Source organism: Anabas testudineus, chromosome 8 (assembly GCF_900324465.2).
Source record: "Anabas testudineus chromosome 8, fAnaTes1.2, whole genome shotgun sequence".
NCBI classification, from domain to species: domain Eukaryota; kingdom Metazoa; phylum Chordata; class Actinopteri; order Anabantiformes; family Anabantidae; genus Anabas; species Anabas testudineus.
In genome coordinates, this window is record NC_046617.1 from 16,898,146 (window position 1) to 16,923,876 (window position 25,731).

Below are 25,731 nucleotides of genomic sequence, written 5' to 3' on the forward strand. Positions count from 1 at the left end.
TTGATTTCAACGCAGGATGAAAGCTGACATTAGAAGACATTTCACTGATGGGCACTTTCAGCTTTTTCAGAGTTAGCAAACAAATGGACTCAGTGATCTTACGGCTCCAAATGCTTCTTTCTCCCAAACAGTAGTGGTGTGTGGAGCTGAGTCTATTAGTTTATTGAAGGCAAGGCTTCATGTGTGGGGAGTTACTTCAATACACAACTTCCACAATGTTATTTTATCATTGTTACTGCCTAAATATTACCCGTTTCATTATTATTAAATACTCCAGCCATCATTTCTTTACCTCGTTACCACTACTACCGAGTAGTAAAGTGCTGCGCGCTACTACCTTGTAAATACCTAGTTATAACCCTGCTATCTTTCCTCTTGCTCATACTGGCGACATTAAACATTAAAATGCTGAAATTGTGAAAGATGTCTTTAGGTTGAAGCCTTATATTAGTTGCTTTATTGTTTTAATGTGTCTTTGTGCACAGTTTGTTTGTGTGGACTATGGGTTTTGCCCTTATTTGCAGAGATCTCTTGAAGGCCCGTAGTAACGGGAGACACAACCTTGGATGCTCTCCATGGCTCTTGAAATGCTGGATGCCATGAGGCACAGCAGTAGACAAAAGTTGTGTGTGTGTGTGTCACTACTGTCTATGAAATATGGATGGTTGGTTTGCATAGAAGCGGGGGAGTGGAAATGTCGCAGCTCACTCCCCTTTCACACGTCATACAGTCGGGAATCAAACTGAGTGAATTCAGTGATCTACAGTAATTCAAATCTGTTTGTGTTAGTCAGTAATACCAGATTAAATTGTAGTGTTACTTTTAGATTGTTTTACACAAAATGTTTACAAAAGCTTATTGAACACTCACTTGAATGTGTGTTTCACAAAGGCTGTAACGCCTCAATCTGGCAGATTAAAATAGTACTGAAAAATTAACTTGATGTGATTCTTTTATCATTTTCTAAATGGAAATATCATGTATTGCTTGTAGAGAAAAGCTTCATATAGTCTTTACACACACACATACACACACACACACACACACACACACACGTATAGTTAACCCCTGGCACTGCGGGCAGCACGCAGTGGGACTCGTGGGGGAGGACAGAAGCAGTCTTACATGCTCCACTGAAGATCCACTGTTGTAGCACTGCCACTGAGTAATCATCACTGACACATCACACGGTCCGTGTGTGTGTACATGTATCACTGTGAAAATGTGTGTCATCAATTTGCCTATAAGTGCCTTTGCCTTTAAATGTAGTATGAGGACATAAAGTATGACTAAAGTCATCCATGTGTACACCTAGGTAGAACTAAAACCGCCTGATCCAACAGTCCTCCCATCATAAAAGTTATAATATCCAGTTATTGTAATGTTCTGCTTTAGAGAAGGCGTTTAATCAACTTGATAATCATTTTGGAAGATGAGGTGTGTGGTGCTGTTCAATTGAATTGCATTTTACTGACACAGGTTTCTATTACAGCATGTATATCAGTGAGGCTCAACAGCAACACAAGCTACAGCATCTAAAACAATCATACAATTGTATTATACTGTTATAGCGTTTTAGTTTCAGCTAGGTAACAGTCAAGTGGGTGTATGCGAGAGTCTGCGTGTCTTATTGGATGTTATTTTATGCATCTCGTAAGGATGGAGTTTAATAATACGTATTTAGTATATTAGTTTCATCTTTATGTATCTTTAAATTTGATTTCTTTGTGCATATGTGATATACAGTACAGTAAAGCATGTGATGACGCTCACTAATGCTAACTAACTTGGTTGTTTCCTGAAAATAACTTCAGTAGAGAGACGACCCAAGGATCGAATGTGTGTCTAAACATTACATACATCAGCGTATGCGTCGGTGTGTGAGGTTTGTGGTAGTCAGTGAAGTGCAGAGAGATGAGTATGGTGAGAGGTACAGCAGTGATGTCACAGAAACAACCCACTCTGTTTATAGCAGTAATCGGCTCACACACGGCTCGCGTTGTGTATTTTTATAGCTGTGAGGCTATATGCTAACTTTGACCTTGACTCTCATCCTAACCTAAATTTAACTCCAAAGTTCTCATCAAAAGTGACGGTATTGATATAGAATAGATGCACACAGCTACACATGCACACACACCAGTCTGGTGGGGAGGTGTCATGGCATCATTTCGATCTGGTTGGTCTTTTCTGAACAGGACTTTCTACACTCAACTGAGCACACTGCACAGGCTTAGGCTATTAGAGCAGTACAGAGTCAGTGTTTTAGAGAGAGAGAGAGTATGTATATTAAAATAAAAAAAGAAAAGTGAAACGGCGGCTTAACAATAAAACACTGCAAAGAAAGGACAGGAGAGGAGAGCGTTATGACAGAAAGAGAGAAGGAGAAAGAGACAGAAAAAGATGGAAGCAGGGCAGATAGCAAGAGCGAACAATGTTGTTTCACTCCAAATAAGTGTTCCCTCACAATGGTTTTAATTATGCAGATAATTTTGATGTCCCTCTCTGCCTCCTTCTCTTCCTCCTTCCTCTGGTCCCCTCCTCCCTTTTCTCGCCCCTGCTTCCTTTCCTCACCAAGTTTCACCCAATTCTCTCTTTTGTGTATGTGTGAAAGGCAGGACGTGTTATGAGAAGAGAAGGAGCAAGGTTGAGCTTGCAAAATAGGCAACGACTTGTGTTGTGTGTGTGTGTACACTCACCCCTTTACAGATAGCGACAGCTTCCTTAGACAGTGACTTCGGGTAGGAGACGTGATGCTCCATGATTGACTGAAATAACTCATCCTCATCCTCACCGTCAAACGGAGGCTGGAGAGTAGAGGAGAGGGACACACAGGACAAATAGAGGATATGTAAACTTAATCATTAAAACTCTAAATCCCACAGGCCTGCAAGGCTCACAAATTCACAATATCCCCTCCTAATGAGATATCAGGATTTGAAAATGTGACATCTCTCTTAACAATTATTAATGCCACAAAAGAAAAACTCATTAAGGGACATAATTTAATAGCTAACCTTTCATTACACAATGTCAAATTTTAAATGCTACAATCAGAGTGTTTGTTTCCACGTTGGGCTATGAATACAAATGAGAGAGAGAAGAGCTTGACTCACACGTTTGAGCCGTTTCAAAAGATTTTCTCTGTTTTATATTTATTATTTATAAAAGTTAGAGAGTAAACACACATGTAGCCATGTCACAATCAAACAGACACACACACCAACCTGTCCAGCGAGCATCTCATACAGCAAAACTCCAAAGGCCCACCAGTCCACAGATTTACCATAAGGTTGGTAGGCTATGATCTGAAATATAAAGGGTATAGCAATACATGTTAATTATTATTTTATATTATTAGATTAGTGTAGTTTCACTAATATAACTGATGTATTATTATTTAAGCAGTGTTTTCTGCTGTTGTTGATTAAGCTGTAGAAAACTTTTAAGTGCAGCACTGAAACTAATTGTTACATATTTACCGTGATGGATCAATGCAGATCATTTTCCTCATTAACTAACTGATTGCATGGTTGTAGTGTTTGGTAATTAGGGTTTGGTTCATGGCATTTTTAAAATAAATGATCAGTCGTAATTCAAAATAATAATAATCAAATAAAATGACCATTAAACAGAAGAAGAATAAGACTAGATCAGATTTAATGTTTACATGAATAATAAAAGAATCTCAATAGCCAAACTTTGCTATTAAATTTCTGTCAATCAACTTTTAACTACTAAACATTATTAATCAACTGAAGGTTTCAGCGCCAGTTGTATGTATTATTGACAGTAAATACACTGTATCCCCCTGTAAATTGTAGAGGAACGCAGGTGGAAAAATACTCAGCTTAAGTATAGTACAAGTAAATGTTCTTGGTTACCTCCACCACCACACTGTGTAGTACTTTAAGTACTATTCAGCAGCTGTATGCTTTCATACTGCAGTATGTATGAACATTAACCTGATGTAAAGACCAGAGCATGTACGGAAATACTTTACCTCAGGAGCGATGTAGTCTGGTGTTCCACAGAAGGTCTTGGTGGTGACTCCATCTTGCATATTTTCTTTACACATGCCAAAGTCAGCTATCTTAATGTGCCCCTCGCAATCCAGCATCACATTGTCCAGCTTCAGATCTCTACAGAAAAACAGAACAAAGAGAGACGACGCTCAATCTATGACTCAATGTGGACCTTTTTTCTTCTGGCTTTTATTTTATTGTAATTTTTTTTTTTATTTATGGACTGGCTCTAAGCTTGTTCTGTGTTGTGCATATGTGGTCTGATATAAATGTCGTGGAGGTTACCTGTAGATGATGCCTTTTAAATGAAGGAAGAACAGGCCAATCGCTATCTCTGCTGCATAGAATCTACACACAAACATAAGCAACATCATTAATTAGAAAGGGGCTGATGAAAAGGACGGGGTGAAAACAGAAGGATCATTTGTGTGCATGTGTGTGTGGCAACATAAAGGTCAGCAATGTCTCTCTGGAGCTGGAAGCTGGAGAGCAGCTGATAAGATCAACAGGAGGAGTCTGGACACTCTGACCGTGCAGTCAGCTATGTTTGCACGAGTATCTGTTAGTGAAGTGCGTGTAAAAGATGTCGAGAGGCATTTTGAGGGTGTGGAGAGCAGTGTAGAATATGCAGAGACTATTGAGAGTACAGAGTTACAAGTTGATGGCCTTTGATAAAAGAGTTCCTCAGCCTATTTGACTTGCCCTTCAGTTCTCCAAACCTTCTGCTAGAAGGAAGAAACTAATTCCCTTTAAGACAGGTGAAGGGCAAACTCCTCCACGGCTCTCGCTTCCCCGACAGCCCGCTTGTCAAATATGTCAGCACGCTGGTTCTTCTTGACACCAGTGATCTCACCGGGTACCTTAATTATATCCTGCAGTTTTGGAGGTATTCCACACTCTGAAAAGTCTCCGAAACTGCTGGATTACTTTCATTTCTTTAAAGTTCTTTGGGGCAGCGACGTGCATCGACGAGTACAACAACATTTCACCCCTGGGCTCTGCTTGGATTGCTCATCCATCACCTGAGCCAGCAAACTGCTGATGGCTTATTCAATAAGATTAAAAATATTACTAAACACCTATAAGCAGAGGATTAAGACTTTGTGTTGTGACAGCACTGAAAAGTATCTTAGCTTTCATCTACAAATGCTGCTTTGTGTGTGTGTGTGTGTGTGTGTGTACTTACACAGCATGGGGCTCTTTGAATTTGCCAACCTGCTGAATCTGATACATGAGATCTCCACCATTTATGTACTCCATGACAAAATACAAACGATCCTACGGAGAAATAACAGTATCCAGAGAACGAGAGGTCAAATATAGATGTTCACGAGCGGTCACAGAGTGATGACAGTGAGGAAAAAGAGATGATGACACTGTATGAGATTGATCAGAGGTACATATAGAGTGTCGGATCAAATGAAAGAAGATAAAATGAGAGATCTAGGAGAAATTACATCGAAAGTGAAAATGGAGGGATAAAAGGTAGAGACGGAGGATGAGGACAGTGAGAAAGAGGTGATTGGGTTGTTGCCTGAGCGTTCAGTTTTCAGAAAAATACAGCAGCATCAATTTACGAGCCAAATTCTCCTCCATTATCTACAGAAATTGCCAATAAGGCACAGTATGTGAGGTATCTGGTTAGTGGTTATGTGGGTTTGGAGGGAATATTGTGAAGCTGTGGAGAGAGTTAGGGCTTTTAATGCATCTGTGAGAGAGTATGTTTGAGAGAGTATGCTTGCCTGCAGTGCCTGATAAGTTTTATGAGAGCTTGTGTGCAGAATGTGCTCACTGTGTGTCTACACTGTATGTGTGAATATTTGCGTGTGCACTACACATCCTATGCAGTATGCACGTGTCTATACTTGCCTTGTTATAATTGATTATGTGTATAACTGCCCGCTTAGCCTCATGTGCACGAAAACCCTCCTCTGGTCAGAGAATTAGTGCTGAGAAGGATTAACAAACTCGCTTCTAGTTTATGTGTGCACGTGTATTTATCTAGCCTGTAAACACAACCTCTGTTGGATCCACAACACATTATGTTCACTAATCATTGTCTTGGCCCCATCTATGATCTGGTACTTAAGATTGCTATCAGCTGTCAGATTCTGGAGTAGGCGTGAGGGTAAGCTAATAGAAGATGGGCATTAGATGAGAGGAGGAGTGGCTTGTTGGGGGGATACTGTGGATCCTCTAGACCCTTCGCGGCGAAAGCAGACAGGGCTGTTGCTGTTAAGACCACGGTGCTCACCAGCAGTGTTGAGGTACCGTGTCCTTCAGCAGGACGTACGTCTGATCAAACTATGTGCAGTATCTGTGAACATGCGGACACGGACACTTCAACTAGTATTTTACTAGTTGAAGTTGAATTAACTAGTATTTAGAATCAGTATCACATGAGCTTAATGCAAAAATACTCCAATACTCAATACTCATGGTACTTACAAATACAGCTGTTGGTATTTATAGTATATGAAAATGTATATACTCAATATCATATCACTGCTTTGAGGATAGTGTAGATCGGGCCACCTACCATAGTCTGGAAGGTAGAGTGCAGCTGTGTCAAGAATGGGGGCTTTCCAGATAATGCTAACACTCTTTTCTCCACCATAGTGCACTCTACATCATCATCCTGGATCACAACGTCCTTCTTCAGGATCTTTATAGCATACAGGTCCTCTGTCCCTTTACGTTCCGCCAGCATCACCTAAAGAGACAAAGGGAGGGAGGGGACATATGAAAATGAATCACAGCTCCTCTCATTCCTTTATTTCAGCATCATTTTGGAGGAAAGAAGAGTGAAGTGAATGCAAAGAAAGAAGGAGAGACAGTGGAGGTGCTGCAAAGGGCAGGAGTAGGAGTAGAGTGATAGAGAGAATTAGAGAACCTTCTCTAACTTTTGGTTAGACAACCAAGATCTCCTGTCCAAGGACACCTCGATGTGTAGCCAGGAGGAGCCGGGCATCGAAGCACTAACCCTGGGGTTCGTAAACATCTTCTCTACCAACTGAGCTCCTGCTACAGTCGCCCCACATAAAATGGCAGAGAACAGGGGCAAGGTTTTTTTGTGCTCCAGTTAAATTATTATACTTTACTTTGCCCTTCACCAACATGAGGAAGGAGAAAGTGGGAGCGAGAGGAGTTTATTTCACAATTCTTTTTCAGGATTTTAGGGCACACAGTTGGAGGGGTGTGTGTAGATAAAGAAAGTAGGATGGCTGAAGACAGCGGGAACACAAAAAAGAAAAAAGTGGGAGAATTTCAGAAGAAAGAAGTGAAGGGCAGAGGAGAGGACAGACAGAAGGAATCTCAGAGAAAGAGCTTGGCAGCAGTCAAGCAACTGAGAATGCCATTTGCTTTAATTGTGATGTCTAGGACACATCTGGAAAACATCTGTGAGACACATAGATAGACATCCATAAACACAAATTTCAACCATCATACATGAATACACAGCTAAGGTGGTGGTTTCATTAACCAGACAGATGCCAGTGCATACATTATGAGATGCCTCTGCATTGCTACAGGATGTACTAAATGTGTGTTCAGTTTGTGTGTGCTCAGCAGTTTAAATGTCTTGCACTCAAGGTCAGACTCCTGCTGCCTGTAATCTCTCAAACAGAGGAGTAAATGCTCCTGTCTCATCTTCCTTCTCTCCTTTTTCATCTCATTTCTTTGTCCCCTAGTTTCTCACCAAACTCATTTTTCCTTCCCATCTGTCTTCTCCCCTTTCCTTTCCTGCAGAACACAGTAACTGCTGGAAATATCAGGCCAAATGTAGGTCAAGTCTCAGCTTGCAGGTCATCTCATAAAAGTTAAAGCAGGATTTTGACCAGGTCAGAAAAGTCCAGTTCTCTGCACCGAAGTTCAAATGTGGGAATTATGCGAGCTCTGTAACTTTAAAGCAAAGGCTCAACATTTGTGTGGATTTCCATATCTGTCTGTTTAGTAAAAGAAAAACAGACATATGCATGCACATGTTATTAAACATAACATATAAAGCACATAGAACATATAAAATCTCTGAAACACATACATAGCCTTCCTCTTCCTATTATTCCAGGTTTGTGAACAGGCATAAGTAATGTGGAGGGAAACTGACTGCCCTTGCATGGTTAGCATGGTGTGCTCATAGTTCCCACGATGCTAATTGTTGGTGGATTTCTTATATTTAATTACATAAAAAGGCAGGGTGAACATCATGATTACGAAACTTCGCCTAACTTCTCAAGTTGAGTTTCCCTGATTGATGTATTTAAAGCACAGTTGATCTGAAAAAACAACACAGCTTGATCCCCAGTCCATCTGACAGACTGTATGTCTGCAAACAACATGTACAGTTACGCAAACGATCTGCTCATGATAAGCAAAGAAAAACATATTGATATTCCCTCCAATCCCATTAAGAATAGAAAAAAAAGAGTGACCTTATGTCCACTTCATAAATTTTTAACTCTATGAGTAATTTAGCAGCTCTGCTGTTTATGTCTTATACATATTCACGAATGTTAATATAGAGGGGTTATTAAGTTTGGGATTCTACAGGGAGAGCAGCACAGATGGGTGAAGGCACAGTTAAAGTGTCTGTGTGAGGGAGTAAATGTGTATTTGAATAAAGAGTAGCCACAGTTCAGCAGTGTTCTTGGTAATATGCACAATTAAAATTTAGATATCTATTGAATTTAGATGTATGTTGTTTGTATCATTAGACATATGTTCAAGAGAACATGTGTGTTTGTGAATGCACGGAGTCATTCCATATGGTAGCACTGTGACTCTATGTAAATAGAAACTCTACAAAGTTAAAACAAAGAGGAAGGACACCATCTGGCCCAAGGCTCATTTTATGCAACCACAAGGACAAGGACACACAAAAGAAGACAAAACCACCAGGTTTCATCAAAAATGAAAATGCCTCTGCAGAGTATTAATATCAAGGAGACAAAGCAACAACAGGAGCTTTTTAAACACGGCAAATTTAGGAAGCACGCGTTCTTTTGTTGTGTGTTACTTGTAATTTAAAGCAGGTAGCGTCAGAGGTACATTTCACGATCTCATTGAGATTTATCATCTCACTCAAAGTCATTTTGGAGAAAGTGTCATTCAGAAACTGGCCACTCTATCAAAGTATGAATTGTGGCATGTGTCACTGCCGGCAACGCCTTTTTATCCAGGAAAGTTGTTCAGGGTCATTTGACAGCAAAGCCGTCCTGAGGATATTAACTGTCATGTGTCGTAAATGATGCCATTGTGTTTTCTTTGCTGACCTTGCAGAGTGAAAATAAATTAAACCACACTCTGCTGCACTTCATGATAATGCACTGTTGTATTACAATGGGCTATGTTGTATTATTACAAACTGTCATATAGTCTATGCGACAATTATTTTCACTGAGACGGGACGCGTTTCCCATCTGGTCCCAAAAGGGCCACCAGAAAAAACTGAATGAGGCGGCCATGTATTTATCAATGATTTCTATGGGTAAACTTATTATTTTGAGCTACCATTAATATTTTTTCAGCTTAACAAATGAGTTGTATTATGTTCTAGCTGTAACACTGGCATCTTTTATTCTAATTCAGTGTATGTACACATATTACAGACAACAGTTCAAGATCCAGACGAGAAGGGAAAAAATCTGGTCTATTTTTGGTTCACACCAGCTTTTTAAAAACAAAGCATGAGCTGTGAACATGAAGTCATGTGAACTGACAGGTTGGACAGTTTTGGTGAAGTCATCCTGCATCATCAGCACTACATGGACCCACTTCAAAGTTTGGCAGCACAACAGCAGGTCATGCAGCTTCATTATGTTTTCACCGCTCTCGTTTGCAGCGATGCAGGTCCTAGTTCGATCGTGGACCAGAGATCACAGATCCATGACAATATGGATCAGATTAAAACAAGGTCCTGCCTGTTTCTAACCATAAGAAACCAGCGTGTGCGTCGTTATCACACGACTTTCCAGCAGTATTGTGATGCAGATGTCCTCAGACACTGAAGTAGCTCCTGCAGCTCTCAGGTACCAGCCTCCCACACAATCTGAAGAACCTTCAAAATGACACGTCACACTGTGTGTGTGTTTCTGTATCCCTGAAGTCAGCACAAATCAGCTAAGACTTATGTATATCTGAGTTCAAGTAAGTGTAGACCTGTACTGTACATATTTGTTCACATGTCTCTGTACACATGTATGTGTCTACGTTTTGGATTTCTACAGAAGGTATTCTCATGCATATCTGTGCACATCTCAGGAGTCTGTGTATATGTGTGTGTTGGGTATTCCAGTAATGATCGAGTTGCTCAGTTGCTCCACACTGACGCATGAGTGTAGCTTTAAATGCCCGTTACCATGGAAACAGGCGGCCGGCACACAAGTCTGGTACACAGACAATGGTCTCTCTCTTTTCTCTGTCATTCTCTGTCACTTTCTCTCGCTCCATCCTGCTGCTCTACCCATCGTTTACCCAATTTTCTCTCTCGCCGCATCCTCACATCCATTCTTTCTGCTTCTTGACTGGATTTTCATTCATTCATGTCAGTTTCCCGTTGCCAAGGTTTCCCCCTCCTTCCTCGTTCTCCGCTTTTCATTCAGTCAGACATTTTTACCTCTGTCTCAATTCATTCATGTCAACCTTGCCGCCTTCCTCACACATCTGTCTCTCTCTCTCATCACTCTCTCCACTTGTCACGTCATCCTCTTTGTCTCTTTCCCTTCATCCATCTCTGTCTACCTGTGCTTCATCACATTTATTTCTTTCCATCTCTATCCGGGACTCTCTGTTAATGTCTGCACGTGGATCCCTGTGCATTAGATTAGAGAGCTCCAGTGCACAAAAACACACAACTGCTCACAGAGGTTTTCACCATAGAACACAGAGAACTGTTCTGTATGTGTTCACATGTGCGTGATATCATGCACTCCTGCATAATTAATAAAACCTCTTAGTGCAAAGACATGCAAGTGGGGTTAATTGGAAACTCTACATTGCTGTAGGTGTACATCTAAGGATGAATGATGAGTCACTCCTGTTATACATTGGCAACCTGTCCATGGTGTACTCTGCCAGCTCCATTCTCCTTGCAAGGATAAGCAGGAATAGTTAAAGGATGGATGGACTGAACGGTGGGGACAGTCTATCAGGACGGGACATGAGATCTGATTCTATAGCTGCCTTTTCTGCTGTGATCTTAAAGTGAGACTATTTTTCTCCTAAATCTAAAAGGTTGACTTCACAAGTAATGCCACACATTAGTTTGGTTCAGTACATTCAGGGTTTTACAGCTTCGGTTTTGCTGAGTCTGGAATGACCAGGAGCTTTTGGTGACTAATGCTAGCAAAGGTTTTCAGATAATCGCTGCTGTTTCACTGACATTAAGGGGTCAATATCCTGATAGTATGGCTATTCTGTGCTTGCGCTGCTGTTAGAATACCTTTTTTCTTTTATAATCATTAGACTGCTTTAGCAATACGAATATAGGAACCTTCTCACTAGTGTTATTCTAAATGTTATTGGAAGACATTGCATTGCCATCCTGAGATGATTCATCCTGTGTTTGCTGCCAAGTTTCCACATGGTTTAATCCATCTATACGTGGTCATGCCACCAACAACACACCTGCTGGTCTACAGACAATGTGTGTGATGTTACAGATCATAGCAACGTACTAAATGAGCACCTTCGCCACATAAGAAGTAACAGACAAAACGAAGCCCTCACCTTGCCGAAGCTGCCCTTTCCCAGCACCATCAGGAAGTTAAAGTCAGACAGTTTCATGCGATCCTGATTGCCATTAGAGTCGAAGCGGGATGCAGCATTGGCCGATTTTCCTTCTGTGTTCTTGCCTGGACCAATTTTAGCCCTCTAGATGGAGGAAAGAGACAAGAGAGGATTATATTATACCACAGCACATAACACCTTAAGCATTCAAAATACTAGCCTGTAAGTGGACTAAAAGAGGGTTGAGCTGTCACATAAGTGTATTATACAGTATTTAGTCCTACTAACAAAAGCATTTCGATGAGGAAGTTTGATGAGTTTACTCATCGTCTTCCATCAGCCATGTTTGTTCCATTGGTTTCATGCATTAAGAGGTTTTATTTGTACATTTTTATTTGTTTTATTAGTATTCTAACAGCACAGAGGAAACATTTTTGTTAGACAGTTGGTAGCAGAAAACATTAAAGAAAGTTTTTTTTGCTTTTTCTTTCATTTAAATTTATTTATTCTGTACAGGCACTTTACACCCCATTTCACACTTTCCATAACAAACATAGCCTCCCTGTGAGTCGGCCACTCTATTCAATCATGACTGTCACCACTCGCCTTGTTTCTGTCCTTCAACCACTCTCTCACTTACTCAGCGAGCACTTTTGTACTGTTTCTCTAAAATAATTCATTTCTTCCTCATCTTCTCCACTCGGATTTCTTTTATTCATGTTTAGCACCACTTCTCTGTCTCTCTCCTTTCAAACTTTTTCAATTTATTTGTCACTCTCATCTTTTGTGCTGCAGCTATGTTGCAATTTGGTAAATTATCTTAAGATCATCAACAAAATGTCTGGACACTCAGAAACAGATGTACAGTACAGAATGTTTACATTTGATGAACACATCTCGTCTTAAATTGCCAATCCAAACACTGAGGGTCTCTGAAAATTGACAGAGTGAAGCACCGACTACTCTGCTGCTCTCTGTGTGTGGGTGTGTGATGCAACCCATACGCTTCTTGACTCGTCAATGGATAAAAGGCTCTGTCTCCATCTGTTGTGACACAAACACAGATGCACACACACACACACACACACACACACACACACACACACACACACACACACACAGCACAGAGGAGCAGTCGAGGTATTTGTGAGCAGCAGAGCATGCTCAAGGCAACACTCTTTAAGCCTTGAGAGATTATTGTTGGTTTCTCTGTCCGTATCTGTCTATAATGGCATGTCCAAATATTTTTTGTACATACTATACAGTATTACTGTGAAAAATGATGGATGGAGACAAAAGAAATGATGAAATCTCTTCACACTGGCGTAAGTGTTTTTTGCTTTTGTGATTCAAAACCTATGCACTAGAACTGGTGACAGAAATGCTTCTCTCCAATAAATTAGGACAGTACCAAACCTTTCACTACATTATGCAGAGTAAGGGTGGCATCCATATTCATGTACATCTCCTAGCTCTAATTCTGGGATACTGTGAATTAGTAACACCTATGATACCTCCCGCTTATAAAAAATAATAAATAAAAAACAACACAGAAGAGCCAACAAATCGGTGGCAAAATGGCTGCAAAGCCATCAATGCTGGCAGTTGCAGTGAAATATAACCACCTCCATGACACATACTGCATCATAGTTTGTTTGCTGCAGCCTATGGAAATGAACACCCTGCCTTTGAAAACAAAATAGAAAAGTTTACTTCTAATTTATTTGGTAATTATAGTAGATGTAAACATGCATTTCCCTTGCTAAAAATAAATCTTCTCCCGTTGCCTGTGCATCTGTCTTCTACAGGTGTATATAAAAAAACTGATGAAAGAAAAAGAAAAGACAACTGTAACAGAGAAAGCATTCAAAAAAAGATGGAAATAAAAAAATATAAATGAACAAATAAAGCAAAAGTGAAGCAGAAGAAGAGTGATGGAGACAAATATTAATTTGTATTAATAATCTAGAAATTATAGATGTCAGAAAGTGTAGTAAAAAGAACATTTTTACCAGAATTATAGTGAAGTACAAGCAGTGAAATGTAGGTAGAATACCTCAGAACTTAAAAAAGTACAATACTAAGAGTAATGCAATGTTTTAAGGACATTAGTTTCTATGACTAATGTTTTGAGTGTGTATGCCACTGTGTGTGTGTGTGTTTGCATGCATACCCACGCCCACAAGATGCATTATTTATTGCTGTGAGTGTCTTATGGGAGTGTTATGTGTGTGTGTGTGTGATTCTGAATATAGTGAAACGTGGGCATGCGGCTCTTGTTACTGAACTGAAACCTCTCTGTCCCAGTATCTGTCCTATTCTCTCTCTGAGAGCTTCACCCCAGAGGTTGTCTTCATACTCGTGTCAGTGTGTGTGTGTATGTGTGTGTGTGTGTGTGTGTATGTGTGTGTGTGTGTGTGTGTGAGAGAGAATGTTTTTCAGTGAATGTAAGAGGACCATGACCTTGAGGAGATGGAAGGAAAGAAAAACAGATAAATAGAGAGAAACACACAGGGGAGCAGTGAAGGTGACATAGGTCAAAACAGATAAGTGAAGGAGAGAGGGAAGCAAAATAAAGTGAGTGAAAGTGAGGAGGCTAACACTGACACTCGTAACTATCCACGCTTTTAGCAAGGAACATATTTCATAACACTTCTAAAGCTGGAATAATGTATGCAATAATAAATATACATTATGTTATATATAGATTTCTTTAAGTTAGCACAGTGGCCAGTGGCATAAATCTACAACTGACAAAGTTAGCAGGGCCTAAAAGAAAAAACAAATTTAGGAGAGACATGCTCGACTAAAACAAAGTTGAATTCTCCCATATGTCTAATTTGTTTAACGCCCAGGTGTGTTATGCATGTACTTGCTTTCTTGGCCTCAATCCCTGGTTGTCTGGTCCAGTATTCACATACTGATCATAAGGATAAAATAAATCACGTGTTGATTAGTGGGTTTTATATGCACTCATCTGGGCAGAATGTGGATCAAGCAAGACTAGATAAACCCATTTCTGCTATAGCTCATAGCATAAGCCAATCCTTAAACCGCAATTAGAGCTAAGGCAGGAACAAATGACAATACAAAAGTGAAATTGTCCCCAGACAATGTGATCAATAAATTTCAGAGTGAGTCTCTAATGTTCTGTGGCTCAGTGTCAGCAAGACAGAAGGAGAGAAAAAAGAGGAAAAGCACAGAGCGGGGTTATTCTCTCCTCTGCCAAATGTGTTGATGAGTGGGCCTACTGGTCAGCCACACGCACACACGTCTGGACCTGCAGTGTGCCAGACCGCATGGTACTATAAGTGTGCCTGCCAAGTGCTAACAGCTCTCCCAGAGAGGCTCTCACTCAGACACACAAAGATGCACAGTGCACACACACACACACACACACACACACACACAAGCCTACCATCCGACACATTCCAACATATGCAGGCACAGATACACGTCCACATAAAAAAAACAAATAGACTGAAGCCACACACACACACACACACACACACACCTCAAATTTCTGCCGTAGCTCCTCGTTGCCTTCCTCTCCCTCTGGAGCCACAGGAACATTAAAGTACTCGCCTTCTTCCTGAGAGAGCAGCTTAAACCTGAAGAGAGAGCATATTTCCAGTCAAATCTCCAATTAGTTTCCAATTTAAGCATTTCACTGCTGCCATTAGCCATGAAGCTGCTGACTGCACTGATTTCATGGTGGTCCAGCAAGAGGCTTCACAACAAGGTGTAACGCTCAAGTCTTCACTTCGTTCACATCCTGAGTGTTTCATTTCAAATTCAGTGTGGTGGTGTATGGAGGACAAATGCTAAAAACTAATCCTAACAAGTGTTTTAAACCTCAAACAGCGTAAGCTTTACTGACTCTTCTGCACTCACCTCTCATGGAACTAAAACACTTTCTTCCTGACTTTGCCGTTTGCTGCCTTGTACCTCATTTGTACATTATTTGAACCTGATTTCAATTACAGCACCTCCTATAGAGGGCAATGATACATGGAACGATACACAATTTTAACTTGAATCCTCAGATGTTGTGCTCTGTATCTCCCTTCTCGGTGCTGGTGGTGCCAGCAGGTGTGGAGCTTTGGAGCTTTGTATCTGTAGATGCAGATGAAAACACAAACTTGCACAGGTTCTCTGTTTTGAAAGTCAGGTTTTTAATGGCATCTCTCCACCTCCACCACTGCACCTCAAACGCTGGCATCTCATTAAAATCCCTGACAGGGCAGCATCAGCAAAAAAGAGAAGATACAGAGATATAGAGACTGAGCTCGAGAGAGAGAGGGGGAGGGATGGCGGTGAAGAGATAAGGAAGCAGAAATAAAGAGACAGGGTAGTGATGCTCTCCAAGACCTCCAACTGAAGTAGTTCTCCAACAGTGCAGTAATGAACAAGGTCACCTTCACTCCTCCACCTCCTCCTCTACCTGTGCTGTTCCTCATGTCCCACCATCTCTTCCTCCATTCATCCCTCCTTTTATCTCACCATCCATCCACTCCCAGTTTCTGGAGCTCCGAGATGCCAAAGGACAATGATCCCATGAAGTCGTTGCGGCTGGTCAGGTCCCAGTCCCATATCTCCACCGACAGACGGCGGTCCTTATCATACTCCTTCAGGTGGCTGGGAGACAAACAAGGACAATCAAAAACTGTATGATGCCTGTTGTTATTCAAAACATATGTATTTACCCTCTTTTTAACTTTTAGAGCTCCATGAGATTTTATCAGTGTCCCAATTTGTGCCTATTTTCATTCCTCCGATAATCAGACACACTTCATTTCCCAAATAGCCCAAACAAAAATAGCTGTCTGTTTTGTTTTTTTTCTGTCCTCTTCTGTGCAAACTGTGATGCGGCTTATCAAGTATGTAATTGGAGCCAACTGCAGTCACAGAACCCACATGGAAGGATTTATGAATATAAAGAGCCAGGTGTTTTTATCTGAGCGCCAGTGGTTACACATGCTTGGAAAGACAAACATAATGCGATACTCTCAAAATAGTGCACTGAATCAAAGTGATGCAAGAAAAGATAAAACAAGGGAAGACTGTGGTAAGAAGAGGAGAGAGGGAAAGACGAAGAGGATTTAAATAAGAAATCACCACATGTGGTGTAATAGTCTTACAATTTAAAGGTCTCATTCCAGACCGGGTTGAGGCAGCACTTTATGGTCTTGGTCTTCTGTTTACTCTCACTCCGGGGATCTGGGATCAGTTTAAGCTTCACATAGGGGTCTGACAGACCATTGGGGTCCATAGGAACCAGATTCCTGGCCTCTTTGACTGGAGGGAGAAGGAGAAAGAAGACATTGGTAAAATAGATAGTGGTAAACTACTGAATTAATTGCTGTGACTTTAATTTGCAAAGTACTTCCTGTTGGTAACAGGAAACAAACACAAACAGTAGAACCCCTAGAGTTGCAAGGGGGGTTAAAGACTTGGGGTTTCCAAATCTATCTTTAATGACCATGTAGATGAAGGTTTCCAGTTCTAACACTAATCCTTCTTTTGTGGGTGTCTGTTGTTGGGCCTCTCCCACACTTAAATGCACACATACTCTCAAGGATTTCTGTGGAAATTAAACATGTTCAGGCCACACCATGCAAAGTCAGGAACTGAAACCTTATACAGTAGCTTAAAAGGTTGTCTCATGATCATTGCATGGGAAAAATGAAACAGATGAAGTGAGAAATGCAGGGGGAAATGGCTGCTAATCCTGCTTCTGCCAGTGTCTGCTTGGTTGAAAGCATTTTGGATCCAGCATTTTCTGTCTATTTCTAGTCTGTTTTGGAACAAGCCTGTCTGGTCCCTTTGGGATCATGGTCTTTCTCATTGAAAATTAATTTGTGAAATTAGAGTTTGTTTAGGTTAGCTAAACTCTCTTAGCATTATGTGATAGCTGAGACATTCTTTCAAACTAAAATGGAAAAAATAAGCTGCCCAGTTAGGTCACAGTGTGTGAAAACCACAAGACGTCAGAGAAATTAGGTCTTCATGCTGTTAAAGCGCTATGCTGTGCTTAGGCTTGGGTTAACCACAGCACAGACCCAATGGCCAGCATTAAACCCTCAGCGGAGCAGGTCAATAAATATTAGATGATGCCCGTTAAAGTGACCATCAAATGCTGGTTGAGGGGAGCTATGAAGAGGGTAGCATGTCAAATAGTCTCCCAGGGCACTTAGTAAAGTAAATAGAGCAGTTTGTGTGTATTTGTTTTTAAGTGAGTGAATGGATCAGTCTGTGCGAGTGGCTGTGGATGCACGTTTGAAATTCTTCCTTGCATACAAGTGTTTGCTAATAGCAAAGAGCCTGTTAGGGTCTGTGAATACTGTGTATGTGTGTATGTGTGCGTGTGTGTGAGTAATAGAGAGAGATAATGTGTGTATTCTGCAGTAAGGGTGAGTGGAGGTACTGTAAGAGTGCAGTAACAGCAGAATACTGCATGTGCACAGTAGCATGGGTGTTGGCTCCTATGTGAAACAACCTTATTTAAAGTCTGTCCAATCTGCTTGTCAGAAAACATGTTGTTCTTTTTTTTTTCTTGAGGATTGTGAAATGACATTTGCGTTGAGCATGTTTATGTTCAGCAGAGATGAGAACAATAAACACTAAAGCTATACCAAAAAAAAAAAAAACAATATTAAGATACTCGAGTAGTTTTTAGATCTACATCTAATTTGAACCTCAAATTGTGACATTTCTTTTGTAGATGTGTTATCAACTGGTGCCACCACCACAGACATTAATATACAGCAGGTGAGGAGTCCATCAGGGCTGGTACTTCAAAGACTGGAATGGGACTTTCTCATTTCTATTCAGTAGTGTTTTAATGACTCTGCTAAAGACTTCACCAACAAATTATGTAGATTTTGAGTAAACAAGAGCCTCAATATTCAGCACAGGCTGGAGGAGCATTATTCAAATTATCCACCAATGCATGTAATATACTACAGCCATAGTAAAGCATAACTAGTCACCCAGCAACTCATCCATAATATAATCAAGTCTAAAAGTGGACACAGTGATCCTGCTCTTGGTGTCCAGACAAACCCCTGTGGGCTGAACATGTCACAGTTGCCACACGAGGACTTTTGGCTGCACATGAAATGTTGGGACAGTTGTTTCTTGTCTTATAGGATGTTCTTTTGGATCTTAAAGACAAATATTTGGGTTTTTTGAACCAGCACACTCAGAGTCATCATTAGCAAAGCATGTGCCAGTACCAAAGTAAGGGAGGGCACCTTTAAAAGCCCATTCCCAAAATTCTTGCCCTAGATGCGGATCCTCCATATCCATGGGTGCAGCTCTGCCACTGACCCTCAGCTCTGATCTCCCCATGAAGAGGGAGGGGTGGGGATGACAGGAATGTGATCAAGGAAGCATCATTTACACCCATGACAACTGCTTTGATTAGATACACAACCAAAGTCTACAGCAGAGAAGCATTTCTGAGTGTAGCATCCATTTCCTCCAGCTCTTGCTATGTTAAGCTGTAGCATAATTCCTGGTGGATTTACAATTCATTCTGTGTTGCTTTTTTTCTACCTGGCTGCAATGTAGGAGAAAACTGCACACTGATGGCTGCACACTGACCCCTGTGGACACAAATGAGTACTGCATCTCCTCTGCCACTGACTGTAAACTACAACCACACGGAAAATGATATAAAAGCTGTCCAGAGATGTCTAGCAGCTGGTTTGAGAAGTTTACTCTCTCATCATTTCCCCGCACATTAAATCCCAGTTACGATCATGGGAACCACAAAGACAGAAAAGAGAGTTTGAGTGCAAGGAAACAACAAAAGGAAAAAACCCAATGAAAGACCATGCAAGGAGAGTAACTGAAATGCAAACATGGGCACAAACAATATATATATATATATATGTGGTCTCTCATCACTGTTTCACTGGACTAAGAAGAGACGTGATGCTTTGATTATACAGGTAAAGGTGGTAGCAGAGTAAGCAAAGTAGTCCATACTACCTTAATGGGAATTTAGGAGGTTGGAGGAAACATTCAAACAGTCACACACAACTAAAAATACATTGTGGAACAGCAAAGGTTGGAGCAGATGTCCCAATCAAACATGGGATATGAGCCTGGCTGTGTATGCACAATAGGTACTAAGTCTAAGTTTGTAGTCAAAGATAGTGCATGTCATTTCAGTATGTGTGTTAGTTCAGTTAACATAGCACACACAGGTTTTATTCCACAGTGAAGTCTAATTTTAGTTTGAAAGAAGTTGGATGTTCTCAGCTTAAGACAGACAGCAGCTGTAACTGAGTTAACAGACACAAAGCCGCCACCTAGAGGAAACACAAAGCAGTACAAGAGTGCAACAAAGTGGTGATATAATGTGCACCATTTCGCGATTATGAATAAGTTAAAACATCAGCAACATTAACAACAAGCATACTGAAAAAAATCACACTAAATGCAATATATAAACAAAGCAGTTTATAATTTTGACTATTAAAACATCTCCTGAATTATTCCATCCATACTATCAGTACTTTTCCTGCTGGTCTCACTTTACTTGGCTACTAATTAGTGTAGCAGCTTAATATTAGTATAGTGCATAACAGTTAAAGTTAAGAAATGCTTTATACACATGAGCAAAACATAACCACACACTTTCAGGCTTGAATAAAACCTGTGTTGTGAACAACACCTGCCCACTGGTAATACTGTAAGTACCCTCAGTAACACTAGGATTGAAGTCCAAGTGGCAGCTGATGGCTGTTGTGTTGTATACTGTATGCTAGTTCTGTATGAAGGTAACATAATCTACAGCAGCATTCAAAGATGTCAGTGCAGCAAGAGTCATTGCATCGACTTTGTGGGTCTACCACCAGAGGGAGGCAGATGACAGGTATTTTACAGTGATGGGTGGCATGACTGTAAAAGCATGTTCTTGTCTGTGATCCACTTACTGGTAACGGTGAGTACATTAGTCTTGACCTCAGCAGTGATCTGGATACGACCTCTCCTCTCAGTGTGGTCCGTCCCACACAAGCTTGGCACGTTGGCCACACAGCGCTTATGGATGTTCATCATACAGTCTGGGAAACATGCACAGAACACAGATGTATAACCTAACGTAATAATACTATAATATGACTTAAAAGTTCAAAAGATGTAGACATGAGTGAATGTGTACAGAGTACATACGGTCACATCTCATGCCCTGGTGTATGAGGCCGTAGAGCAGCGAGCCACAGTGGTCGCAGAAGGTCGGGCTGGAGTAGGTGTGGATCTTAAACTTATGCTTTGACCTTGGATCCTGGAAAAAACGAAAGGTCAGATGTGAATTATTCAGGTTATAAAGAGAATTAATGAAAAGTAACAGTTAAAAAAGCGGCCATGTCCCCTCATCGTTCATATTGGTCTTTCACAAGCACACATTCATCTAAATTCCTAGCTTTCAATTGATTGTACACCACCCAACAGTATTATCTTAATTTGTGTGTGTGTCTGTGTGTATTTAACCTCTAATCTGATTGAGACATCTTTCACTAGAATTTCTTTGCTCACATCACAGATTGGCAAAAATGACGGCAGCTACAAGCATGACTCATTCAAATTGATCTCTCTCTCACACACACACATACACACACACACACACACACACACACACACACTATATTGGACTACTGGACAACTCTAACTGTGAATGGTCATTTGTGTTTGAGAAAACAAGAACAAAGTATTATTTGTTGTAGATGGGTCAATACTGGTGCTGTTTTCAATTAGCCACCTAATGTTGATCCATAAATTGTTATTGCCAGGGTCACTGTAGTCAATGTTCCAGGGCAGTGGTGACAAGGCAGGAATATTTTGCATAGTAATAACATAATAGCCTATGACATGAATATTAATAAGTTCACATGTAGTAGGGCCATACACCACGCTTTGCTAGTAGCTGTAACCAAACTAAGGGACTAACTGCATGCACTATAAATGGAGCTTGGAAAATTAGCAGCGCCTGCATATTATTTACCACGTATTGTTTAGTACTGATGTTTTAGTAAAACCTCTAGCCACAACCTCATGCTTCTATCTCTCTGGAGGGGTTTAGGGACTGTGGAGGACCCTGGGTGGTGTGGCCTAGTTAATGTTCTTTTGTTCAGGGTCACAAGTTCAGAACTATTTCTGCTGAATCTAAACCCCCTCTAAACATAAACGTCTCTCCACAGCATTGAACAAACTAAATACAATAACAATAATAATAATAATAACAATAATAATAATAATAATAATAATAATAGCATTATATTCATCATTTGGATCATAATTCATTTTCTTTAGTTTTTGTTATTTTAGATTAAGAGGAGGAAGCTCGCTTAACTTCATAAGTTGTGTCTTGTGTGTTCATTTGTGTGGTGTGTTTGAGCGACACCTGCAACCACGGCTCGGTGGGCTCACACACCTGCATCTACTGTAAACAATGGTTTCAGTGGTTTACACGTATGCACACACATTACATGAAACCGATTCACACAAGAACACACGCACACCCTGCAAAAAGAACCCACAAGCAGGAAGAACATCCAGCACACCACTCGAGATCCAGGTTGTGTGGTGAAGTGGGGATACTTCAACGTAGGAGTGAGTAATGTAATTCTGCCAAGGGGAACCATCACAGTTATCAAACACGCAGCTCTTTACTGTAAAATTAATTTCTTCTAATCTCCTCATATCCAAGGTCGATTGATGGCAACAAATATAGAAGTACTCACTGCCAAAGCAAACATTTTTCATTTCAATCTAGGCAACAACCACAAGTACAAGTATGTGTAAACAGTGTTCTCGACGTGTGTGTTCATTTCACCACGAGCCAGAAAAATGAGCTGACTGATTTATTCTTCTCCTCCAAACCTGTCCTGGAAAATATCGTTTAATTTAGGCTATCATTGCCTGAATTATAGCCAGATTCCCCAAGGTGTCTTCAGAAGTGTGTGTGCTTGTTAGGTCTGAATGTTTGTAAGCGTGCCTGTGACTGCCTGTGTGCAGGAGTGTGGATTTCTTTGCACAGCTGTGCACGTGAGGGCATTTGTGCGCGTGTTTGTTTCTCTGCTGGTTCTCGTCTTTCTCAAGGACAAGACCACCTTCTGCGTGTTTCTGTTCCACAAAAACAATGGAGCTGCCGAAGCTCCAGCGATGAGCAACATCAGACAGGCAAACATATGAGGCCTGATGAAAGAGGATGCCAGCATCTTCAGAAACATCCGTCTTGGAAACTCAAAGATCAGAAATAAAAACAAAACAGGAGAAAAATGCAGTATGTCACTCGTTTCCTCCTCTTTTAGAAATCAGAACATGATTTTTTGTTGATTATTAATCGGCCAAATCAGGCCTGTATTTAGGAAAAAGAGAATGTTCTCAACATCCAGTAATGGACAAGAACATAAGAAGGAAACTAGAAAAACAAATGGAGTTTATTCACCAAAACAAAGCACCTTAAAAACCTGGATTCTAAATAAAAAAAAAAAGATTCATCTTGGGCGCCACTTTTTGTATTTTAAACCATTGTCACTGTGTGTTTCAAAATAACTTGTAGAATCAAAAAGAGAGCTCTACACTTCAAATTATGCATTTATTGATAGAGCTCTTCCTTCTAAACCAAACTGAAGATGGATAGAAATGTGTGTTACGAGCCTTCAACCAACATCCACAAGCTTAAATACAAATACAATGCTAAAATGCTTATTTTTAGCAACCAGCGTACTAACATTTGCTAATTAGCATTATAGGGCATCAGAATGAAAACTAATAATAATAATAATAATAATACACAATTAATTAATAATACACATTAAAAGTTAAAGATTAACCATGGTGATCTTTTCTTGAGCACTATGGTGCTTAGAAAAAGTCTGGACAGAACAGTATGTAACTGTTGTTACACAGATAAAACTTTAATTATAGTCAACTATTAATCAAAACTTTGCTTTGAAGCCAATGCATTTCATTGAAAGACGTAAGCTCAGTGTCACTAAATACGTAGACAAGGCCAAGAACACGTGGCCCAAACTCTGACTCTGAAATACCATGCACGCTTTAGCAGCAGTGGACTATTTAATACAAAATAATGTGAGGTAGTGCTCCTGAAAGGTGCTACATAAATAGACTTTTATTACTTACAATGTTATTTTTTTATCATCTCACACTGTGTCTCCTTCACTTCTACCTTCACGTTGCCAATTTTTGCAACATTGCCATCCTCCTGCTTTGCTTAACTTTACTGACCCCTCTTATTAAATTCAGATGGTGCAGTGTTGTATTCCTGGACAAATGAGTGTATTGCATGGCATATGCTGTGTTAGTGAGCATCTAAACATGGTTACTGAGCATCCGTTGATAACAGAAGCTCACCATGTGAGAACAGCGACTAGCCTTTAGTCAGTGCTAAGACACACACTGTTTTGACTGTTTTCTTGTCATCGTGCTTTCTCTCCCTTCGCGTTTCCTTTTGTTTTGGTTTAACACTCTGCTGTCTATCATTTTCCCCACTAACAACATCAGTCAACTTCCCACACACACACACACACACACACACACACACACACACACACACACAGCTTGTCATGTCATTCATGTTGCTGTCTGACAGTCAGTGTCCAGTATACTTTACATTTTAATCTTACTTTTGAGTTTTCATTAATCCTTAATTTTCCTTGATCTATTAACAACCTTTGCATAAATTGCACTTTTCATTCAAGTCAGTAGTTAAGTTAAAGTGCTTTACAAATTATTGATAGTGCTATAAATCTAATGAAAACCTTAAGAAGTATAACATCATCCAAAATGTAGAAATTATACAACATATTCAGACTAAAACCAAATTAACACTGAAGTTTATCCTGGTCTAACAGCAAACATGTCTGTGACATCCAGATATTTATGTCTGCAACACAAACGTTTGAAAGTAGCTAAGAGTTATCACGTGCATTTCTTTTATTGGGGCAGCTGAGGAGGTGGAGTGGGTTTGTTCGTATATCAAAATGTCCTTGGAAAAGACACTCAACCCCCCGATGGTCCCAGTGGGCCAGCACAGTGCCATCAGTGTGTAAGCATGTGTAAATGTGTGAAGTGTTAAAAACCCTAGTGCAGTCCATTCATCATTTAAGTGCAGTCTGCTCACTTCTTCTTCCTTCTTAGCCTGATTTCTTGGAAATTAAAATCTTTGGAAAGCAAAAGGTTTGGAGGACATCAACAAGATTAAAGAAAAACTGCAAATAATAGGTCACCAAAAGAAACATAAACATAAAAGAAAACACAAAATATGGAGAGTCAGAGCTTTATGTGCGAACAATGTCATTTATCTGACTGCACCACTCAGAATACAGATAAACGTCCCCAGGTCTCCAACAACTTTAAAGTCTGGTACAAAATAAAAACACGTTAATGTGAATAAAGATGAAAGCGAACAAAGGGCAACGTGTCCAACGCTATTTGTACTCCCCTACAATTACGCTGATTAAAGAACAAAGTGTATTGTATATGTGACAATAAAAGCTACAGTAGCTCCGTTTATTAGTTGTCGTAGACAAACTAAGCAAACATTGTTTTCATATTTTAAATAAAAGTCTTTCCACCTACTGTCGATCAATAGCAGACTCTTTCTCCCACAGAAAAGAACATAAGTAAAATGTCAGATACAGCAACAGGAGCTGCAGGAGCTGCCTTTCCTGTTCTGATCAATAAAACAGTGCCATTGTGTTTAGCCCTCTCAGGCTTTTAAATCTTCCTCTGGGGATGTTAAAGCGTGTGTGTGTTGAAAGATAATAAGATTTCATCTTAATTTGGAAAAACAGGACTAATATCAGAAGAGCAGTAAAAAGACAGACTGTTAAAAAGAGGGGGAAGAACGAAATGAAGGCCACACTGGTGATTTCATCTTCACACCCTCAGTGTAACTCCTCTCCTCCTTCTCTTCCTGCATATGTTAATCACAATCTCT

General features: G+C 40.3%; 1 protein-coding gene across 2 annotated transcripts in view; it reads right to left on the minus strand.

Moving 5' to 3' along the window:
* prkcbb (protein kinase C, beta b) overlaps positions 1–25,731 on the minus strand; it is a 68,506-nt gene that overhangs the window by 15,684 nt on the left and 27,091 nt on the right. For both annotated transcript variants that reach the window (XM_026346622.1, XM_026346614.1), the window contains exons 4-15: positions 20,940–21,051; positions 20,702–20,830; positions 16,895–17,051; positions 16,257–16,391; positions 15,268–15,364; positions 11,754–11,897; positions 6,565–6,738; positions 5,212–5,303; positions 4,311–4,373; positions 4,004–4,142; positions 3,228–3,308; positions 2,700–2,807 (exon numbers count right to left, since the gene is read on the minus strand). In XM_026346622.1, the coding sequence (XP_026202407.1) occupies positions 2,700–2,807; positions 3,228–3,308; positions 4,004–4,142; positions 4,311–4,373; positions 5,212–5,303; positions 6,565–6,738; positions 11,754–11,897; positions 15,268–15,364; positions 16,257–16,391; positions 16,895–17,051; positions 20,702–20,830; positions 20,940–21,051 (1,431 nt within the window). The remainder of the gene's footprint in view (positions 1–2,699; positions 2,808–3,227; positions 3,309–4,003; positions 4,143–4,310; positions 4,374–5,211; positions 5,304–6,564; positions 6,739–11,753; positions 11,898–15,267; positions 15,365–16,256; positions 16,392–16,894; positions 17,052–20,701; positions 20,831–20,939; positions 21,052–25,731) is intronic.